The sequence below is a fragment of the Dipodomys merriami genome, unplaced genomic scaffold, assembly GCF_024711535.1.
Source record: "Dipodomys merriami isolate MVZ:Mamm:240054 unplaced genomic scaffold, mDipMer1.0.p SCAF_9, whole genome shotgun sequence".
In the NCBI taxonomy this organism is placed as follows: domain Eukaryota; kingdom Metazoa; phylum Chordata; class Mammalia; order Rodentia; family Heteromyidae; genus Dipodomys; species Dipodomys merriami.
Genome location: NW_027206512.1, coordinates 15,193,601 through 15,211,978, shown reverse-complemented (window position 1 = coordinate 15,211,978; position 18,378 = coordinate 15,193,601). Strand labels below are relative to the sequence as shown.

Sequence of the window (18,378 nt, the reverse complement as noted above, 5' to 3'; positions counted from 1 at the left end):
ATAGATATGCACACGCGCACACACACGCACACGCACACACACACACGCACACACACACACACACACACACACACACACACACACACACACACACACACACAAAGAGACTTGAAGACTCAGGCCTGGATGACATAAGTCTATTCCCTCCCTCCCCCCCCCCCCCCCCCCCCCCCCCCGGTCATCAACAGTGCAGTTAGAATCCTACGTTCTCCTTTGGGTGACATGTGGGCATAGAGATTCCTGTTTACAGCTAGAAACTGAGTGAAGTGATAGGATTGGTCAGTGAGAAATCAGAAACAGGACCACTGGAATTTGTATTCCCTACATTAGACTTGCCAGCTCCCTCTTGCTGGGTCTAAGGTAGAAGGGACAGGGCAGGTCTGATCTTGACTGTCCAAGTCAAAGGTAAGTCATCTAGTCATCACCAAGCATCAAGTACTCCCATTTGCTAAGCAACATTTAAATATCTGGACAAGGACACCAATGAATTCATAATCATTTATTGTAAATCACTCAAAGATTATACATTATTGATGGCAAAAGACATTTTAAACACCTGCTAGATGGAAAGAACTTCATTATGATCATTTCCGACTGGTATCCTTTCTTTTTCTAATGTTTAAATCCTACATCTGTCCTGAAAATATCTATCTTCAGATCATTCTGATAGTAACAATATAAAGCCTTTCTTTGCTCTAATATCTAACACAAAGGGCACACTGTCCTGTTAACTCAACATGCGCTCCACAAGGTGACTTCACACATAAAAATTGTTGCAATTTAGAAGCTGCATAATGATCACATTATATCTTGTTACAAAGTCGATGATGGCTACGTGCGGATGACACATTTGTAGACAAGAGAATTCTAGATAACTGCCGGTTATTAAGATCTGATGGGCTGGTGTGGAAAATTAATACACCTATTTAGCAGAAGTAGCTTAAGTACATGCATGGATGGCGAGCATCAATCAGAATACAAATTAGCTGTCTAAATATTTAAATGAGAGCTGAATTTGAGCTTGTTTGATGTCTGGTATTTCTGAGTTACACACCTTTAAGATTACAATAGCAAAAAGAACACAAACATTTAAACAGGCATTGATTTATGGGGTAGGCTGAGCCTTCAATTTTGGATATAAAACCAGCTCCATAGAAAACAAATCTTTTAAAGTACAATGGTGAACCATCAGCAAACTATAAACAGGGCAGAAAAGTACAAGACCAATCTCCTGAATCCTCACTCTTTTCAACTTTTGGGTTCTCTGTGTGTCTCTGTGTTTCTCTGTCTCTGTCTCTGTCTCTGTCTCTGTCTCTGTCTCTGTCTCTGTCTCTCTCTGTCTCTGTCTCTCTCTCTCTCTCTCTCTCTCTCTCTCTCTCTCTCTCTCTCTCTCTCTCTCTCTCTCCTCTCTCTCTCTCTCTCTCTGGGGAACTGAGATTTGAACTCAAAGCCTGGGACACTATCCCTTAGCTTTTTTGCTCAAGGCCAGTGCTCTACCATTTACTTGGGCCACAGATACACTTCGGGCTCTTTGCTGGTTAATTGGAGAAAAGAGTCTTTTGGACTATACGGCCCAGGCTGGGTTTGAATTCTGATCTTCAAATCTGAGCCTCCTAAGTAAATAGGATTACAGGCGTGAACTATCAGTACCTGCATAGATTCTCTCAAACAAAGACCCCATCCACACAGTAGTTGTAAAACAAGAACATTCCCAAGTTACTCCAAAAACCCTCTTTTGTCTTCTACTCTCCCTCTCTGCTCCTCAGTGTGTTTAAAAGCAATGTTGGATTAATGCGCAGAAAATAAAAGCAATGCTCTCGTGGATCATCCTGTCTGGGTTAACAACACATGTAAGCACAGAATAATGTAAATTTGACATAGGATTGCTATAGAGATTAAGTCACACTGATGTTAAATCATAGTACTAATATTAACCTAGTTGTAGCTGACACTATTTGAGACAAATCAAGAATTCCCAAACCACATGGATTCCACCCCTTCTACCACCCAACTCGCCAGAGATCTACAGTAACAAAGACATGGGTGAGCATCAAGGTCAGTCAGACTTGTTGAATAGCTGGTCCCACTTCAGGCACTGCCATCTCCAGTCTTGGCTTTCCGGGCCTCAATCATTGACTTGGTGGCCCGTTTGCGGTCAGTGGCCAGCCCCAGCAAGCACATGAAGTCAATGAACCAGGTGGTTGGGTTGAAATTTAAGCCAAATTCACTAGCAGAGTAGTCAAAGGGAAAGGTGTGATGGTAGTTGTGAAATCCTTCCCCTGGAATACAAAACAGACATTCGGACAACACGATCACCCACCACATCCTGCACAGGATTTTGTCATGTGACTTAAAAATTATCTATCTATCTATCTATCTATCTATCTATCTATCTATCTATCTATCTATCTATCTATCTATCTATTTGCTGGTCTTGTGGTTTGAATTCAAGGCCTGATTGTTTGCTATCTCTGAGCTTTTTTTTTTTTTTCTCACAGTAGCACTCTGCCACTTGAGTTACAGCTCCACTTCTGGCTTTTTTTAGTTAGTTTATTGGAGATATGAGTCTCACAGACTTTCTTCCCAGGCTGGCTTTGAACCGTGATCCTCAGATCTCAGCCTCCTGAGTAGTTAGGATTACAGGTGTGAGCCACCCAGCATGTCATGTGTTTTTTGAGGGTTTAACATATACAAGACTTTGTGTTAGGTTCTGTTGCAGTCTTCAAGAACATTTATTCATTTGGTGAGACAACATAAGCATGAACAGGAAATAATACAGGAATCAGCATACGTTACAAGAATAACTTTCTCGCGTGAATTGTAAACATGACACATAACTCCAGCCCTGAACTTTCCAAGCTAAATGCCACTTGAAATGTCAAATGGAACTCATTGAAATCTGTTGAATAGTAAGGAGTAGCGTAGCTGAGATGTGGAAAGTGAGTATAGCTGATTAAAGTACTGAAAATGCATGCGTGAGATGTCAGAGTGAAAACTTTCTGAACAGTTAACATAAACTTAAAAGAATGAGTGACAGGAAAGTCATATAGGTTCTATCCAGGGTAGGTGTACTAGTGGGAGGATGAATGGAGAGGGAAAGGGTGGGTGAATAGGATCAAAATAATTTATGTACATGTGTGCATTGTGAAAATAGAACAATGAGGCTGTTGAGATTGGTTTAGCAAGTGGGAGGGGGAGAGAAGGAAATGTAATGGAGAGGGAGCGTTTGATCCAAGTGCATTGTATGCATACATGGACATGTCAACGTGAAACCCCTTCAGAAACTAAACGATGCTAATAAAAATGTAGGGGAAAAAAGAAAATTATCACACTCTTTTGCAAGAGCCAGGCAGGATCCTAGGTTAAAGCTCAAGTTCACTCTTCTCTCCTTCCTCCCTTTACAAATCCCAGAAAGTCCCGAAAATCCAGGCTGCCATTCTCCCCATTGGCTGACACCCTCCTACTCACCAATGGCGCCCAGGGCCACCAGCGGGTTCTGCCGAGGGCTGATATGCCTGTCATAGGGCCGGTTCCCGTACATGTGGGCTGCACTGTTGACGAGCCATGTGCCATTGAGGGCGATGGTGTAGCGGAGAATGGAGGCCAAGAAGTAGGAATTCCACAGACTCTCTCCCCAGATATACCAGGGCACGAGGGCAGGTACCACAAAGCACATGAGCACCACGCTGGTCTTATAGTACCTGTGAGGTCGGACATCACATAACCATTAGGCACCTGCTTGTGGAGATGGAGACAGCTAGACTAGAAACACCCAAGGAAGGGACTGTGCCGTGAACTCCTCCAACTCCTCCTGTATAAGAAGAATCTTTGTCTGAGGCTGTGGAGGCGTCACAAACCCAAAGACCTACAAAGGTTAGGCAGGTAATTCATAGTTGCTGTAGGAAGTGGTCAGCCTTATAGCATTCTTCAGAAGCATTTCAATGTAAAATAATCAAATATATGCTAGCCAAACACAGAAGACACTTGTATCTTGTGAGACACGATTTGAGATCGCTCAAAGATTTTCTTTTCATTAGTCAATCTAAGACTTATGTTTTCTTAAATCATTTCAAGAAATAATCATGCCAGTTGTCAGTGGCTCACACCTGTAATCCTAGGTATTCAGGAAGCTGAGATCTGAAGATTCTAATTTGAAGCCAGCTCAGGCAGGAAAGTCCATGAGGCTCTTATAACCAATTAACTAGCAAAAAAACCCCAAAAAAACAGAAGCTGAGTTATGGCTCAAGTAACAAAGTACCAGCCTGGAGCAAAAAAATGGTAAGTGAGTGTGCAAGATCCTGAGTTCAACCCCAGTACCAGCATGGAAAGAAACGTGAGTGGGGAAAAAAGAAGGAAAAAAAGAAAGAAAAAGAGGAAAGAAGGAAGCAAGCAAGGAATGAAGGAAGGAGGAAAAAGGAAGGATGGAAGCCGGGCGCTGGTGGCTCACGCCTGTAATCCTAGCTACTCAGGAGGCTGAGATCTGAGGATCGCGGTTCAAAGCCAGCCCGGGCAAGAAAGACCGTGAGACTCCTATCTCCAATAAACCACCAGAAAACCGGAAGTGGCGCTGTAGCTCAAGTGGTAGAGCGCTCGCCTTGAGCTGAAGAGCTGAGGGACAGCGCCCAGGCCCAGAGTTCAAGCCCCACGACCGACAAAAAAAAAAAAAAGGAAGGAAGGGGAAAAAGAAGGAAAGGAAAGAGGGAGGAAAGTAAGAAGGGAAGGAGGGAGGGATGGAGGAAGGGAAGATAGGAAGGAGATTCAGAATTTCTTGCATCGTACCAAGTATATGTTTCTTTACTTAGTTTACTAAGAAGTAAGTGACCCTCATTTCAATTTTTTTTTGCCCACCAGAGGTCATACTCCAAACCAGCATAAAAAATAAATAACCAAATGAACAAAAACCTAACCACATAAAAAAAGTAATCATTAAAAAGCAAACCAGTCCTGGGGCTGTGGCTCATGCTTATAATCCTAGATATTTAGAAAGCAAGATCTGGAAGATTGAGGTTCAAAGTCAACCAGGCAGAAAAGTCTATAAAACTCATCTCCAAAATAATCAAAGAATCAGCAAAAAGCCATGCTGGTAGAATAGCTAAACAAGCAAATTAAGTAAGCACAAAACCTTGAGTTCAAGCCCCAGTACTAGCAAAAATAAATAAATAAAGCAAACCTCTGCTAGCATGGGCATCTAGCAGACATTTACTGAGACCCAGTATGTGGCAGTGACTAATGTACTCACAAACACTCTGAGGAAGGGATTGTTATTTTGGCCATCTTAAAGGCGGGACAATGGTGAAAGAAAAAAGCTATGCAGTTGGCCTGGAGTCAAATGATCAATAAATGATAGGACTTCATATTTGAAGCTGGGTGCCCATGGTTCACGCCTGTCATCCTAGCTACTCAGAAGGCTGAGATCTGAGGATTGTGGTTTGAAGCCAGCCAGGGCAGAAAAGTCCCCATGAGATTCTTATCTCCAATTAACTACTCAAAAACCACAAGTGGATCTGTGGCTCAAAGTAGTAGAGAACTAGCTTTGAGCAAAAGAGCTCAGGGACAATGCACAGGCCCTAAATTTAAGCCTTGACTGTGAGCAACATCATTTCATCATGTTATTCTGCCTTTCAAATGAAATCACGTAGGTGTGCTTGTATATTGCTAGTTGTAGGTGAGTTTCCTGATCATTATTTTTCTTGGGCAATACATTAGTCCATCTATTTTCCAGTCATTACAATAAAAGATGGCTACATTCCAGTAGAAAGTGGATGACTAGGGGCTGGGAAGGTGTCTTAGTGGTAGAGTGCTTGTCTCGCATGCATGAAGTCCTGGGTTCGATTCCTCAGCACCACATAAACAGAAAAGGCTGGAAGTGGCTCTGTGGCTCAAGTGGTAGAGTGCTAGCCTTGAGCAAAATGAAGCTCAGGGACAGTGCCCAGGCCCTGAGTTCAAGCCCCAGGACTGGCAAAAAAAAAAAAAAAAGAGGAGTGGGGTGTGATGGTGGGGTGGGGGAGGGGTGTCCAAAGACAACTCCGGGACTTGGTGGGCTCTGTAGAACCTCATGCAGAAGGCCTGTTGGGAGGGCTCTGGAGATACAGTGGTAAGGAATGGGGGGGGGGTAGAGGAAAGCAGCCCTGAGCAGAGGGAGGAGCTCACCAACCATGAGTCTCAATGAATTCAATGGGGGTGCTCTGACAAGACCACCTTAAGAATTGCCCCCAAATGGAAGATGCGTCCACACATCCAGCCATTGGTCTCAGGGCACCTCTGGCAAGGTGACCCCATGGGTGAGGCAGCACCCTGTAGACAAAGGCACTTTCCAGAAGGAATAACCATTGGAGGTGAGAATGTAAGCTAGGAGGGCATCTGGGTAGAGTGCACAGGCACTGCACTGGCCACAAACCTGAGGTTTGTGAGTGCGTGAAGAGGCAGGGGGTGGCGTGGTACATATGAGCACTCCCCAGGAGAGCGAGGCAGTGGGATTGCAGGTCTGAGGTCAAGCTGGAATACATAAAGTGAGCGCCAGTCTCAAGGCTGGGCAGCAAGAACGCAGCTGACAGTGCTAAGAGAAGGCACCTTGCCACTCAGAGTTCCTTCTCTTTACAACCCAGGCCTCTCAAAGGAGCCTCTTGTAGTCCTCACTCCACTTCTGAAAAGAAATCCAAGGCTTTTTCTATGATGACTGGGGCACAAAGAGTGCCGTGGACCTCTTGCCTAATCGTCCTGGCATGCTCCATCCATCACCACCTTGTGGTGTAGAGAGGTGCCCTGGCTCCCCACCTGGCATCTGTGTTTGGCTATCACCTATAGAATTCAGTTTCCGATGACACCCTCCGCTGTCTTCTCCTTCTGATCTGTCTAATGGGCCACCTGTCAGGCTTGGTGGCTCCATTGGCCAGACAGTCTGTGTAGGCAGTGCTTGTAGTAACAAGGCTTCCCAGGTGAGAAAGTCCTGGACATCACCAACTAGCACAAGCATGCCCAGCCAAATTCTCTCTTCCTCGAAAAGACATATTCCTTAAAAAATAATAATAAAAATGTAAAAGGCCAGGTGCTGTTCTCTCACACATATAGTCGCAGGAGACTAAGGTCTAAGGATTTAGGGCAGGAAAATCTATGAGATTCATCTCCTGTTAACTGCCAAAAAGCTGGAAATACAGCTGTGGCTCAAGTGATAGAGTGCTAGCCTTGAGTGGGAAAAAAACAAGCTCATGGACAACACCTAGGCCCTGAGTTCATGCTCCAGCAAGGCTTGAACTCAGGACCATCACAATATAAATAAATAAATTGATTAATTAATTTTTAAAGTTCTCCTTCCAGCAAAGATGTGGCAGGTTAAAGCTAGGGGTGCTCACAGATTGTCCTTCTTGATTTTCTACTAGGTGACCTCCCTGTGTGTTCTGTAACTGGATGGATGGATGGATGGATGGAAGGATGGATGGATGGATGGATGGATGGATGGATGGATGGATGGATGGATGGGGAATGGTAAAAAGCACAGTGAGTCTGAGCTAGATTCCCAGTGCAGTAGCAATGGCAATCTTAGCTCATGTTCCTACCCCCAGCCAAAAACTTGAAAAACTCTCCCTGATCATTTTAAACAGATTCAGCAAGTCTTTTCCCATGTGGCCAAGTAGCCCTTCCTCCCAGACACTGTTAACCTTGAACAGCTGTTCTCCGTTTATTCACGGCCACTGGGCCTCTGTGCTTTGGAACAAGTGCTATGCTGAGATAGCTTCCTAAAATTCTTGCTTAATATCACTCAAATCTGAATGGTCTTGCCAGTGATCCACAGAAAAAACTCCACGAAGTCCTCCAGCCCCAAATCCTTAGGAGACTGGCTGGCAAGTGGCCATTAAAGTTGCCGGGGCTTTTTGCTAATGGCTCAAACATTTAACTACCCAAGTCAGCTACCTCCTAGCTATGTGACCTTCAGAGGAGTATTTGATGGTGCTGAGTCTCAGATTTCTCTTGCAGAAAATGCTGTAGTAACAAATTTCTTAAGTAAGTGCCTACCATGTGCCAGACTATCCTAACATTGGGCTACAAAGTGAACTAACGCAGACAAAAATCCCTGTGCTCATAGAACAAGGGAATTCTGGTAGAGATCTATATGTCATCTATTCTGATAGAAAAGTCGGATGATGAGCAACAGAAACAAATCCAACCTTAGGCATGTTAGTGGTAAATACTAAGGAAAAAAATAAGAGAAGGAGACTGAGATACAGCCAGTACAGCTACTGTGATTTGAAACAGGGTGTCTAGGGAAAAACCTGGCTGACACTGACTTTTCAATAAAGACTTAAGGGAAGGGGAAACTTATCCATGTGACTGAATAAGGCAGAGGAATTCCACACACACACACACACACACACACACACACACACACACACACACACATACACACACAGGCCCTGGAGACATATGGGGGACAGCAGGAGAATTGGGAAAAGAGTGATAAGAGAGGAGGTGACAGAAATAACCAGGGAACCAAGTGTGGAGATTGTCATTGCAAGCTGTCACAATAATCTAGGCAAGAGGAGAGTGGTTTGGAGCAGGAGGCTGATGGGAACAGTGGTGAGAATAATCATATTCTGAATCTATTTCAAAAAGCAAGGACAGTACTTCTTCATAGCCTTGATGTTGCCAAGAAGGGAGGGAGGGGAGGCTGGGGAGGATGGGAGGTGATATGGGGCAGGATGGGTGAGAAGCTCATTTTGGAGTGGTGTAGGAGAGGCTGTGGGAGATGCTTACTGTACACATTCATCCAGGAATGCCAAATAAAGGGTGTCACTAGGCTGGTGTGGAGATTAGAGTTTGTAGAGAGACAGGAGGTGGCGGGAATAGAGATGTGGAACTTATCAGCATATTAATGCATACCACTCATATACATTTTCTCAGTTAACTTACACAACAGCCCCAGCTTCCTCCACTCTGATTCCATTGCTTCTTCAATGGGAGTTGATCTCAAAGACCCTTCCCAGTAAACCTTCTACAACATCATATCTGCCTTAGAGCTAGCTTCTGGCTCTTGGACTGGTGCCAGGGTGGGATCATGTACACACTGCAGACCATGAATTAAAGCTATTCTTATTTTTCAGCATCTGAGCTCTAGCAACAGACCTCCAACTCCTAAAAGAATAATTTTCTTTTTTAATTTTTTGCTTTTTTTCAGGGGCAACACTGAGGTTTGAACATGGAACTTCATGGTTGCTAGGCAGGCACTCTACCAATTGAGTCATATTCTCAGCCGATTTTTGCTTTAGTTATTTTTCTAATAGAGTCTTGTTTTATTCCCAAGCAGGTCTCAGACTTTGATCCTTCCGCCTACACCTTCTGTGTAACTAAGATCATAGATTGGCACTATTACATTGAACTTGTTGGTTGAGATGGGGTTTTGCTAATTTTTTTGGGGGGGCCAGATTGGCTTTGAACTGCAATCTTCTTGATCTTTGTCTCCTGAGTATCTGTGTTACAAGCATGAATCACTATGCTTGGCCTAAAAGAATAATTTCTGACCATTTGTTTTTTTCTCTAAAAATTTGGTAAAAATTTGACAATATGTAAGATTGATAATCACTCTAACTGGTTCATTCTTTCTTGATTTAACATGTAAGTAGCTTCTTCTTTGTCTTTCTGAGAATACTTAAACACTAGAATAAGACTCTTAACATCATTAAGGCAGAAAAAGGTAAGACTAGAAAGAGGAGTTGGTAAGTATGTATCTAAGAATGAACCCATGGAACATGTGATATAGGTTTGAAACCCAGAGATGTACTTGTTTTTGCCTGAAACACAAAAGCAAAATACCACCTTAATGGTGATTCTAGAGCATCTTTCTGTAGCTTAAATGTGGCACTTACTAGGCAAGTCTGCAGTAGATGTTGGAGATCTTTCCACTCCTACCACCTCACGGTTGCCCATCACACTAACACCACAGTAGCAAAGATGTGCCCCAGATGGTACTTCAGGACCAATGTGTGTAATGGCATATAATAGTGTCCCAATGCAAGTGAGCTCTGGTGTGCTGTGTAAATATAGTCAGCCCTGTAACTTTGTCATCTCTGAATAGCTGTATTCCAATATACTAAATCATGATAAAGAAACTGAAACATAGATAATCTCTTTGAAACCAGAAAATTGTCTAGCCAGGGCTGGAGGCTCACACCTGTAACCCTAGCTGTTCAGGAAAACTGTGATCTGAAGATTGCAATTGAAGCCAATCTGGGCAAGAAAGACCATGAGCCTCTTATCTCCAATTAATGAGCAAAAGCAGAAAGTAGAGCTTGGCTCAAGTGGTAGAATGCTAGGCTTGAGCAAAAAAGCTAAGGGAGACACCCAGGCCCTGAGTTCAAGCCCTCGTACTGGTACACACACACACACACACACACACACACACACACACACAAACACACACACACACAAAGTTCTATGCAAAAAGAATTGTTTTGGCATTTTCTCTTTCCTCCTCCTCCTCCCTATCCTCCTCTTCACCTCCCCCTTTCCAAATGTGGGTGTGATAAACATCTTAAAACTCATTTTTCTTTGGATGAAAAAAAATTGCTGTTCTCAGTCTGCAAGCATAGTCCTACTGCTTGGTTAGCTAGCTGTAAGCATGGCAGCCTCAAGCTGGTGGTTTGTAAGATGTTTACAGAAAAATTTATCCGAGCATGAAGGAACAGAGAGCAACCTGCCAGCTGGCTTCCAAGGGGGGCAGCCCAAGGAAATGTGAAAAGAAGCAAACACCTCAATGGGTGAGAAAGAAATTACAGCCCCACAAATGTATCATCATGATGAGCAATGAGCTGCCACCGGCATCTTGATTAAACATGTTTGCTTTTGTGATTTCACTTAAAGCTTCACCAGAAACTCATTTTCCCTTCAATTTTTGCATCTTGTAGGGCACCAGAAAAAAACGAAGTGTATGCCTACTAAACATTTATTTAGAGGACACATGATATGTGCTGGAGGTTTATAACAGGATTGCACACTCTATTCCCTTCCCCATCCCCCCAGGCATCACCCACAGCGTGGGGACTGAGCTTGTGTTTGGATGCAGGGCTGGAGATGGAAAGCTTCATGGAGAAGCTCTTGAAGTGTCACAGGAAATCCTAACTACCCAGGAAGGTGAGATCTGAGAAAAGTCTCTGTGAGGCCAGCAAAAAGTCAGAAGTGGAGGTATGGTTCAAGTGGTAGAGCAGCAGCCTTGAGCAAAAAGACAAGTGAGAATGCAAGACCCTGAGTTCAAACCCCAGTATAGGCACATGCACACACACATGTGCACACACCCACAAACCACAAGGAAGTAAGGGGAAGAAAATAACTAGAAGTGCTGTAAGTGTGGCCTAAACTGTAGAACACCTGCCTAGTAAGTGAAAAATCCCTGAGTTCAATCCCCAGGACCACCAAGAAAAGAAGAGAAGAGGGGAGGAAAGTAGGGGATGGAAGGGAAGGTGAGGGGAGAAGAGTAGAAAAGAGGGGAGAAGAGAAAGGGAAGGTGAGGGGAGAAGAGTAGAAAAGAGGGGAGAAGAGAAAGGGAAGGGAGTTCTCTGCCCTCTTCAAACTTGTTTGTCTTAATCAGGAGAGTAGACAGTAGGAGAGGGGAGAGGAGAAGAGGACAGGAGGGGTGAGAAGTAGGGAGGACAGGAGAGGGGAAAGGAGGGGAGGAGAGGGGAGGGAAGAGGTGGGAGAGGTGGGGAGAACAGCAGAGGGGAAGGAAGGAAAAGAAAAGGGCAAGGAGGGGAAGAGAGGGGGAAGGGAGGGGTAAGGAGTTCTCTGTCCTCTTCAAACTTGTTTGAGCAAAGGATTTGAGAACCAGAGCACTAGGTTTGTTTGATTTTTGTGCAAATCAAGAGTGCACAGGGGATGGGTGTGAACTGAAGGGGACTGGCATATAAAGACAATTAGGATTGGCACTGATTCAAGATAGCTTTCTATAGAAGCAGAGAGCAGGACTCATGCCAGGCAGTGTCAAAAGATCCCATGAAATAGAGTGCATAGCTGTCATTGCAGCACGGGGCCTATTATGTCTCTACTGGGACAATTCTCTGTCCAAGGCTCTTGATTTAGCTCTAGTTAAATGGCTTCATAGGGTAATGGTGCCATCAACATGTTTAGTTTTCACTACACTGTGTGTATTTGAACTTAATGACACTGTTATACTGCCTATGATTTTAGGCGTTTCTGTCTCATAAACAATGAAAGCGATGTGTGCACATGAGAGATGTGTGTGTGTTTTATTCTTCACCCTAGGAGTAATTCATTCACATATGAAGTGCTCTGATGCTCAGCTTAACAACACCAGACAAACTAATCAGCCCACTTGTCAGAGGTTGGGTACCAATAGTTGACACCTACAATCCTAGCTACTCAGGATGCTAAGATCTGAAGAATTTGGTTTGAAGCAGGCCCAATCAGGAAAGTCTTATCTCCAAATCACCTCTAAGGAATTTATCACTAGGATAATAGAATGAATTTTCATTGGTTAAAAAAATTAGTGTTGGACCAGGCACCGGTGGCTCAGGCCTATAATCCTAGCTACTCAGGAGGCTGAGATCTGAGGATCACAGTTCAAAGCCAGCCTAGGTAGGAAAGTCTGTGAGACTTATCTCCAATTAACCACCTGGGCCCAAGTAGCTCACACCTATAATCCTAGCTACTCAGGATGCCAGTACTAGGGCTTGAACTCAGGGACTCACACTCTTGTTTTGCTTTTTCTGCTTAAGGCTGACATGCTACCACTTGAGCCATACATCCATTTCCAGATTTTTGCTGGTTAAATGGAAATAAGAATTTCATGGACTTTACTTCCCAGGCTGGCCTTGAACTGCAATTCTCAGATCTCAGCCTCCTAAGAAGCTAGGATTACAGGTGTGAGCCACCGGCGCCTGGCTTTAACTTATTTTTTAATTAACTTACTTTATTGTTATTATAAAGGTGATGTACAGGCTGGGAAGGTGGCTCAGTGGTAGAGTGCTTGCTTTGCATACAGAGTCCTGGGTTCAATTCCTCAGCACCACATAAGCAGAAAAAGCCGGAAGTGGTACTGTGGTTCAAGTGGTAGAGCACTAGCCTTGAGCTGAAGAGCTGAGGGATGGCGCCCCGGCCCAGAGTTCAGGCCCATGACCAGACCCCCCCACACACACACACACACAAAAGGTGATGTACAGAGGGATTACAATTACATGAGTCAGGTAATGAGTACATTTCCTTTCATACAGTGTCTTCTGTTCCCTCGCTCTCTCCCAGTCCCTTCCTCCTGTCTCCACCCACAAGTTGTATAGTTCACTTTCATCTATGTCCAGTGAATTTTGTATTTTTAAGAGGAAAAAGATTTTGAGCCAGCCACTACTCAGCTTCTCAGATATGAGGAACATGGTTCAAAGCCAGCCCCAGCAGGAAAGTCCATAAAACTATCTTCAAATAAACTACTCAGAAAAAGTTGAAAGTGGTGCTGTGGTTTAATGGATAGAGCACTAGCCTAGAGCAAAAGAAGCTCAAGGACAGTACTTAGGGTCTTAGTTCAAGTCCCAGTACCAGCACAGAGACAGAGAGAGAGAGAGAGAGAGAGAGAGAGAGAGAGAGAGAGAGAGAGAGAGAGAGAGAGAGAGAGAGAGAGAGAGAGAGAGAGAGAGAGAAGATTTTGAATGAGTACCTGAAAAGAATTCCCTGAAAGTAATACTTGGACCATTTATGTGCAAGTCTATGTCAGTTCATAGTTACCTACAGTCACAGAAAGGTGAGAACACAAGGAGACGCTGGAGACAACTCAGGAGAAAAATCTCTAGCTTTCTGTTACTCATCACTTTTACAAATATAACTTGTAACACAAAATTTGAATGGTTTAAATCTTGGTTTCCCCATTCCTTCTCTTTTCCTGGTGGTTAGTACAGGTGATAATGACTAAAGTCACCAGGGACACAAAGAAAGAGAAAAATCTAGAACATTAAATAGAAGCATAGAGAGCATACTATTTCAAAACTCCCCCTGCCCAGCATCTATACGGGGGCTGTTTCCGAATTTCTCTTCCTCATTTTCTTTGAATATTCTTGACCTTTAAGATCTAGAAATCCCTTTGCCACCATGTGGGATTTTGAGATTTTCTGTTTTTGTTTTTGGACCAGTCCTGGGGCTTGACGTTGGGGTTTGGGCATTGTCCATGAGTTTTCTTGCTCAAGGCTAGCATACCACTCTACCATTTGAGCCACAGCTCCGCTTGCTTTAGTAGTAGTAGTAGTAGTAGTAGTATAGTTTTTTGGAAATAAGAGACTTTCCTGATGGGCCTGCTTTAAACCAAAATCTTCAGATCTCAGCATCCTGAGTAGCTAGGATTATAAGTATGAGCAACTGGTACCCAGAAAACTCTGAGATTTTTTTTTAACACTCCATTCATGCCCTAAGGTTTGGCTATTGCAATCACATGTGATTAGTTGCTCTAATAACACATTCAGGTAAACACTGACTACAGGGAAGGAATAGTTTCCATTATCACAAAAATCAAGCTCCCAGTCTAGTTGCACAGAATTAATTGTGAGGAATTTGAAAGTCTCTGTAGGTATAGCTTATTTTTTTTCTTTTTTGAGATAAATAAGTTCTCAAATTCTGCCCATCTAAAAAACGACATACACAAATATGTGTCTGGATATATATATATATATGGTTTCTCTAGATTTCTTGGTAGTAATTTTTGTCTTCTTTAAAAGGAGACAGATAAGAGTAGTTTCAAAGAGAAAGCCAAGTGGCAGGATTATCTGTTCAATTGAGTCCATGAGCACGTTCTGACAAATCATATTCTCAGCACCAATTGCTTCATCAGAAGTGACAGGCTGGTTATTGTTTTACAGGAAAATGGGCAATGTAAGGAAAGTAAGTGGCTGGCACAGTCCAAAGCCAACACTGTCAAAGATGACCCTCAGCAGGTCAGCTGACAGATTTCTCTCTCTTTCATCCCCTTCCATCTTTGTAATTTGACTATTTTAGACTAAAAATTCAACTCTCAGGGCAACCTTTCAAGGAGATGTTCTTCCCCCAGGAATGGAGTTCTCTTATGCTCATTTTAACTTTTAAAACATTCCAAAGCCAGTAACACACCAGTGGCTCCTGCCTATATCCTAGCTACTCAGCAAACTGAGGTCTGAGGATCATCGTTGGAAACCAGCCCAGGCAGGGAAGTCTGTGAGATCCTTATCTCCAATGAACCAGCAAAAATAAAACTGGAGTGGGAACTGTGACTCAAGTGGAAGACTACCATCCTTGAACGAAAAAACTAGAGGACAGCACCCAGGCTCTGAGTTTAAGCCCCAGTACTGGCACACACATGCATGTATACACACACATACATACATGCATACATGCATACATACATACATACATACATACATACATACATACGTACATGTACATGTATGTGCACATACAAATTCTGAACCCATGGAAACAATTAGGATGAATAGGAGCAAGGAGGATGTGCTTTTGATTCACAAGGCTGGATTACATCAAGTATCTAGACAATGGTCCTCAGAAGTGGACCCCTCCACCTCTGCCAATGTAACTTTTAACAGGCTACCTAGATGACACTCTGAGCAGGCCGGTGGCTCACATGGCCCTCTACAATTTAAAGTGCTGTTGTTAAAGGAAATTGTTTAGCTAGCTGAATCAAGAACAGGTGTCTGGGCCTCCACTCACTGACTTTTCTTGCTGTCTGTGATTAAAAATTCAGAGATTCCTTATCCATACCAAACTCCAAACTCTACTACAAAGCCATAGCAATCAGAACAGCTTGGTACTGGCACAAGAACAGATCTCAGGACCAGTGGAATAGAACTGAAAACCCAGAAATGAACCCACAGACCTATAGCCACCTAATCTTGATAAAGGAGCTAAAAAAAATAGAATGGAAGAAAGACAGCCTCTTCAGTAAATGGTGCTGGCAAAATTGGTTAAACACCTGTAGAAAACTGAAGTTAGATCCTTATATATTGCCCTGCACCAGAATCAACTCCAAATCGATCAAAGACCTCAAAGTAAAAGCAGATATCCTGAACACATTAGAGGAAGGAATAGGAGAAACTCTAGGGCTCCTTGGCACAGGCTGAAATTTTCTTAATAAAGACATAGAAACACAACAAATCAAAGACAGGTTGGAAAATGGTATTGCATGAAACGGCAGAGCTTCTGCATGGCAAAGGACATAGCTGGCAAGATCAATAGAAAGCCCACGGATTGGGAGAAGATCTTCACTAGCCATACAACTGACAAGAGCTTCATATCTAAAATATATTTGGAACTCAAAAAATTAAATCCCTCAAAAACAAGTCCTCAAAGAAACAACTGCCCAATAAATAAGTGGGCTAAAGCCTTGAGAGACTTCTCTGAAGAGCAAATAAGAATGGCCAATAGACACATGAAGAAATACTCAACTTCTCTGGCCATAAAAGAAATGCAAATCAAAACAACATTGAGATTCCACCTCACTCTAGTTAGAATGGCTATAATCAAGAAATCTAATAACAACAGATGCTGGAGGGGATGTGGCCAAAAGGGAATGCTACTGCACTGTGGTGGGAGTGTAAACTTGTTCAACCACTTTGGAAAGCAGTATGGAGGTTTCTCAAAAGACTCCACATAGAGCTCCCCTATGACCCAGCAATTCCACTTTTGGGCATTTACCCAAATGATCACAAACAAGACCAAACTGAAGATACCAGCACCACTGTGTTTACCACAGCATTATTTACCATAGCTAAGATATGGAACCAACCCAGATGCCCCTCAGTAGATGAATGGATCAAGAAAATGTGATATATATATATATATATATATATATATATATATATATATATATATATGAATTCTTTGCTTCCATCAGAAAGAATAACACCACCCCATTTGTTAGGAAATGGAAAGACTTGGAAAAAATCATATTAAGTGAAGTAAGCCAGACCCAAAGAGACATAGATCCCATGGTTTCCCTTATTTGTAATAATTAGTATATGTCTAGGATAACCTTACCAGATGAGCAGAAAAGGTGAAAATCTATGTACATATGACTATATAAGATGATGCTAAGTGAAATGAACCCCAAGATATGGACACGAGAGGTTTTTCTTTGTCGTTGCTTTTAATGTACTATGTGATTTTTTTGTTTCTTTTGTATGTTCTTCCCACTATTGTATATCCCTTATTGTCACTGTATTTGATTTTGGTACCCTGGATCTTGTATATGCAATTATCTAATTTGGGGAGGGGAAGGGGAATAACAAAATGCTGAAACAAGGATACAGGATGACCCATTACAACAATGATACTCACAAGACACTATGTTGGAAATGAACTTTACAACTTCTGGGGGAAGGAGGAGTCAGGAGGTGGGGAGAGAAGGGATAGTAGGAGAAAAACAAAGGGGTAGGTAACAATGTTCAACAAGAAATGTACTCTCATTACCTTGCTCATGTGACTGTAACCCCTTTGTACAGGATCTTTACAAGGAAAATGAAATTTTTAAAATTCAGAGATTCCTGTTGACAGTCACAACAAAAATTATGGTCTGTCTGGAAATTAACCCACAAAGGAACCAGGGTGGAAGACCTACACTAGTAGAATTTAAACATGCACTGAAGTAGTTCAAAGAAGTGATGACAAGGCTGGGGATGTAGCTCAGGGGCAGTGCCCACACAATGGCTCATGCCTGTAATCCTAGGGAGGTGAAGATCAGGATACCATGGTTGAGGCCAGCCTAGACAAAGGAAGTTTACCTGTTATCCCTGCCAAGGGAAAAGCATAATGGCTGGGTAGTGTCATATATCTGTCATCCACATAATATGAGGGAGCCCTGGCCAGTCAGGCATAAGCAAGACACGACCTTGAAAATAACCCAGGCAAAGGCTGAAGTGGTAGAACCCAAGTAAGGGAAAGCTTTCATATCACAAAACTCTCTCAGTATATGGCTGTTTTTTCTTTCTTTTTTGAGATAAATAGCTTTGCAAGTTCTGCCTAAGAACTATCCGCACACACATATTTATACATACATGCACACATGTGCACATACACATGCGTAAATGGGTACATACCTAAATGGTATTATATTGTTTCTCTGGATCTCTTGGTAGTAATTTTAGTTTTCTTTAAAAGGAAGAAGGTAAGAGTGATTTCAAAAAGAAAGCCACCTAGGTCTCACCTAGCAAGCATGAGATCCTGATTTCAAGTCCCAGTACTAGGGCTTGAGCACCAAAAAGGAAGGAAGAGAGGAAGGAAGGAAGGGAGGGAGGGAGGGAGGGAGGCAGACAGGCAGGCAGGCAGGAAGGCAAGAAGGAAGGAAGGAAGGAAGCAAGGAAGGAAGGAAGGAAGGAAGCAAGGAAGGAAGGAAGGAAGGAAGGAAAAGCAAGC

At 43.0% G+C, this 18,378-nt stretch overlaps 1 protein-coding gene across 1 annotated transcript in view; it reads right to left on the bottom strand.

Annotated features, from left to right (window-relative positions):
• Positions 1-484: 484 nt before the first annotated feature.
• Scd5 (stearoyl-CoA desaturase 5) overlaps positions 485-18,378 on the bottom strand; it is a 112,275-nt gene continuing 94,381 nt past the window's right edge. The window contains exons 4-5 of the mRNA XM_070013213.1: positions 3,469-3,701; positions 485-2,279 (exon numbers count right to left, since the gene is read on the bottom strand). Coding sequence (XP_069869314.1) covers positions 2,089-2,279; positions 3,469-3,701 — 424 coding nt within the window. The 3' untranslated portion in view covers positions 485-2,088. The remainder of the gene's footprint in view (positions 2,280-3,468; positions 3,702-18,378) is intronic.